The following is a 2,432-nucleotide window of genomic DNA, read 5'->3' as shown; positions in this document are numbered from 1 at the left end:
CTTATACCACGTTTTTCTTTTCTTTTACCTATTTAGTTTTTTGAGAGTCCTACCCATATTCTAGGAAAGTTTAGTCTCTGGTTCTGCTGTGTCATCAGTTAAAAACTTAGAGCAGGGGTCCATTTTGCTGCTGCCCTTTCCCATTTCCACAGCTTCTAGTTTTATTCGTAAATAGCAAGTTAATACCAGAGACACTGTGACTTAATGAAAAACTTTACAACACTACCTGAGTGTCAGCCTTTCAGACCTAACATCAGTTGATTACTTAGGACTGCCCACAGAGCTTTTGCCACCATCTCACCAACTCTCTCCTGGATCACAAGTTGCAAGACCTCTTGAGTACTGTGCTCTCAGTCTGGATGTAGCACCTTCCACCAGCACCTGGGACTATGTCACCTTTCTTTCAGGCCCTTCTCGATTTCAGGAATAAATTTCCTACTGGACGTATTCTTCAATATGTTCTGTCTCACTCTACGCACTCAGAGTCATCCTGCCAAATTCCATCTACACATGATGTAAGTATCTTATTGCATAAGAAAATCAAAGGCAGAAACAAGTCGTGAAGTCCATGAAATTCTCCAAGAGTAAAGCCTCAGGCACTAACACTCAATTAAAGGAAGCCGACAGAGCATCTGGGCTGGAGCAGTCAAGTTGCTACCACTTGGGATTATATCATTGTAAGTATATTTTTCGTTTCTCACCCTATTTATTTTTTCCATTTTCTAATTAATTTATAACTTAGATCACTTAACTTTGTTAGAACCTCTTCCAAACAGTAATTGATTGTTATTTAATTCAGAAAATAAAAACTTTAAATTCTGAGTTTGTTTAGGAGTATATAAATATTAGTTTTAATGACTCCGATTCTTTTGTTAAGTTACTAATTCTCCACATAGGTAGGAATGACATTAAACGTCTTGAAAAAATTGGGAAAAATAACTCTCTATAAAAACAAACTTCAAAATGAGTCATTTTCAGAAAATCATTAGAACATGTGGTCATTGGTAAAATATTTTAATAAAAATAAAATAATATTCTATATTTTATAATGTTCTACCTAATTTTTATACACATATGATCAAATTTTTTTAAAAAATTAAAGCACATTTGATAAGTATATTTTTGCTATACAGATGTGTTTACTAGACCTATCAAGTGACTCCCTCAATATTAAATTGCTAGTGATCTACAAGGCAGGTACTAGATATAAGTTTCTTTGTCCTGGCTCACTTATATTTTTAGAATTCAGTAACTTGGTGGCTAATTTATTGGCCCATTTCATTATATATTTCTTAAATCAGCAGAAGTGACAAAGAAAATGTAATCCTGTACTCATTAAATTACTGTTTTTTGTTTGCAGTTACAGATGTCAAAGAAGTCAGCAATAAGAAATGAAAAATCAAACATCTGTGAAAGAGTTCATTCTTCTGGGATTAACAGATGACTCAAAGCTAAATGTTTTGGTTTTTCTATTTCTATTTTTCACGTATATACTGAGTATAGCTGGAAACCTGACAATTATCACCCTTACTCTGTTATATTCGCATCTCAAAACTCCCATGTATTTTTTCCTTAGGAATTTCTCTTTCCTAGAAATCTCATTCACAACAGTTTGTATTCCTAGATTCCTGGTCAGCATTGTAACAGGGGATATGACCATTTCCTATAATTCTTGTATGGCCCAGGTGTTTTTCTTCATATTCCTTGGTTCAACAGAATTTTTCCTTTTGGCTGCTATGTCCTATGATCGGTACGTGGCTATCTGTAAGCCATTGCATTACACAACAATAATGAATAGCAGAATCTGCAACCAGCTCGTAATTAGTTCTTGGCTGGCTGGGTTTCTCGTTATCTTTCCACCTGTGATCATGGGACTTCAACTGGATTTCTGTGACTCCAACATCATCGACCACTTCACCTGTGACTCTTCTCCTATGCTACTGATCTCCTGCACAGACACAGCATTCCTAGAGCTCATGGGCTTTTTCATGGCAGTATTCACGCTTATGGTCACCTTAACAGTAGTGATTCTTTCCTATGTCTTGATCCTTAAAACAGTTCTGAGAATCCCCTCTGCTGAGCAAAGGAAAAAGGCCTTTTCCACTTGTTCCTCACACATGATTGTTGTCTCCCTTTCTTATGGAAGCTTCATTTTCATGTATATCAAAATTTCAGCAAAAGAAGGAGTTGCTTGAACCAAGGGTATAGCGGTGCTCCATACCTCTGTTGCCCCAATGCTAAATCCTTTTATTTACACCCTAAGGAACCAGCAGGCAAAGCAGTCCTTTAAGAACCTGGTCAAAAAATGCTTTTCAAATAAATTTGAATCATAAAGAAATTCATGGCCTGAACTTTAAATGAAATCTTATGCTAACACAATATTAATATTTTTATGTTTCTCCATCCACTACTATATTCAACTTCTTTTTCCT

At 35.6% G+C, this 2,432-nt stretch overlaps 1 protein-coding gene across 1 annotated transcript; it reads left to right on the top strand.

Annotated features, from left to right (window-relative positions):
- Positions 1 to 1,391: 1,391 nt before the first annotated feature.
- Positions 1,392 to 2,195, top strand: LOC131415672 (olfactory receptor 6C76-like). The gene has a single exon (XM_058557493.1). It carries the CDS (start codon positions 1,392 to 1,394, stop codon positions 2,193 to 2,195), a length of 804 nt encoding a protein of 267 aa, XP_058413476.1.
- Positions 2,196 to 2,432: the final 237 nt, after the last annotated feature.

Source organism: Diceros bicornis, chromosome 17 (genome assembly GCF_020826845.1).
Source record: "Diceros bicornis minor isolate mBicDic1 chromosome 17, mDicBic1.mat.cur, whole genome shotgun sequence".
Classification (NCBI taxonomy): Eukaryota; Metazoa; Chordata; class Mammalia; order Perissodactyla; family Rhinocerotidae; genus Diceros; species Diceros bicornis.
This window is presented reverse-complemented; position numbering and strand designations above follow the sequence as displayed.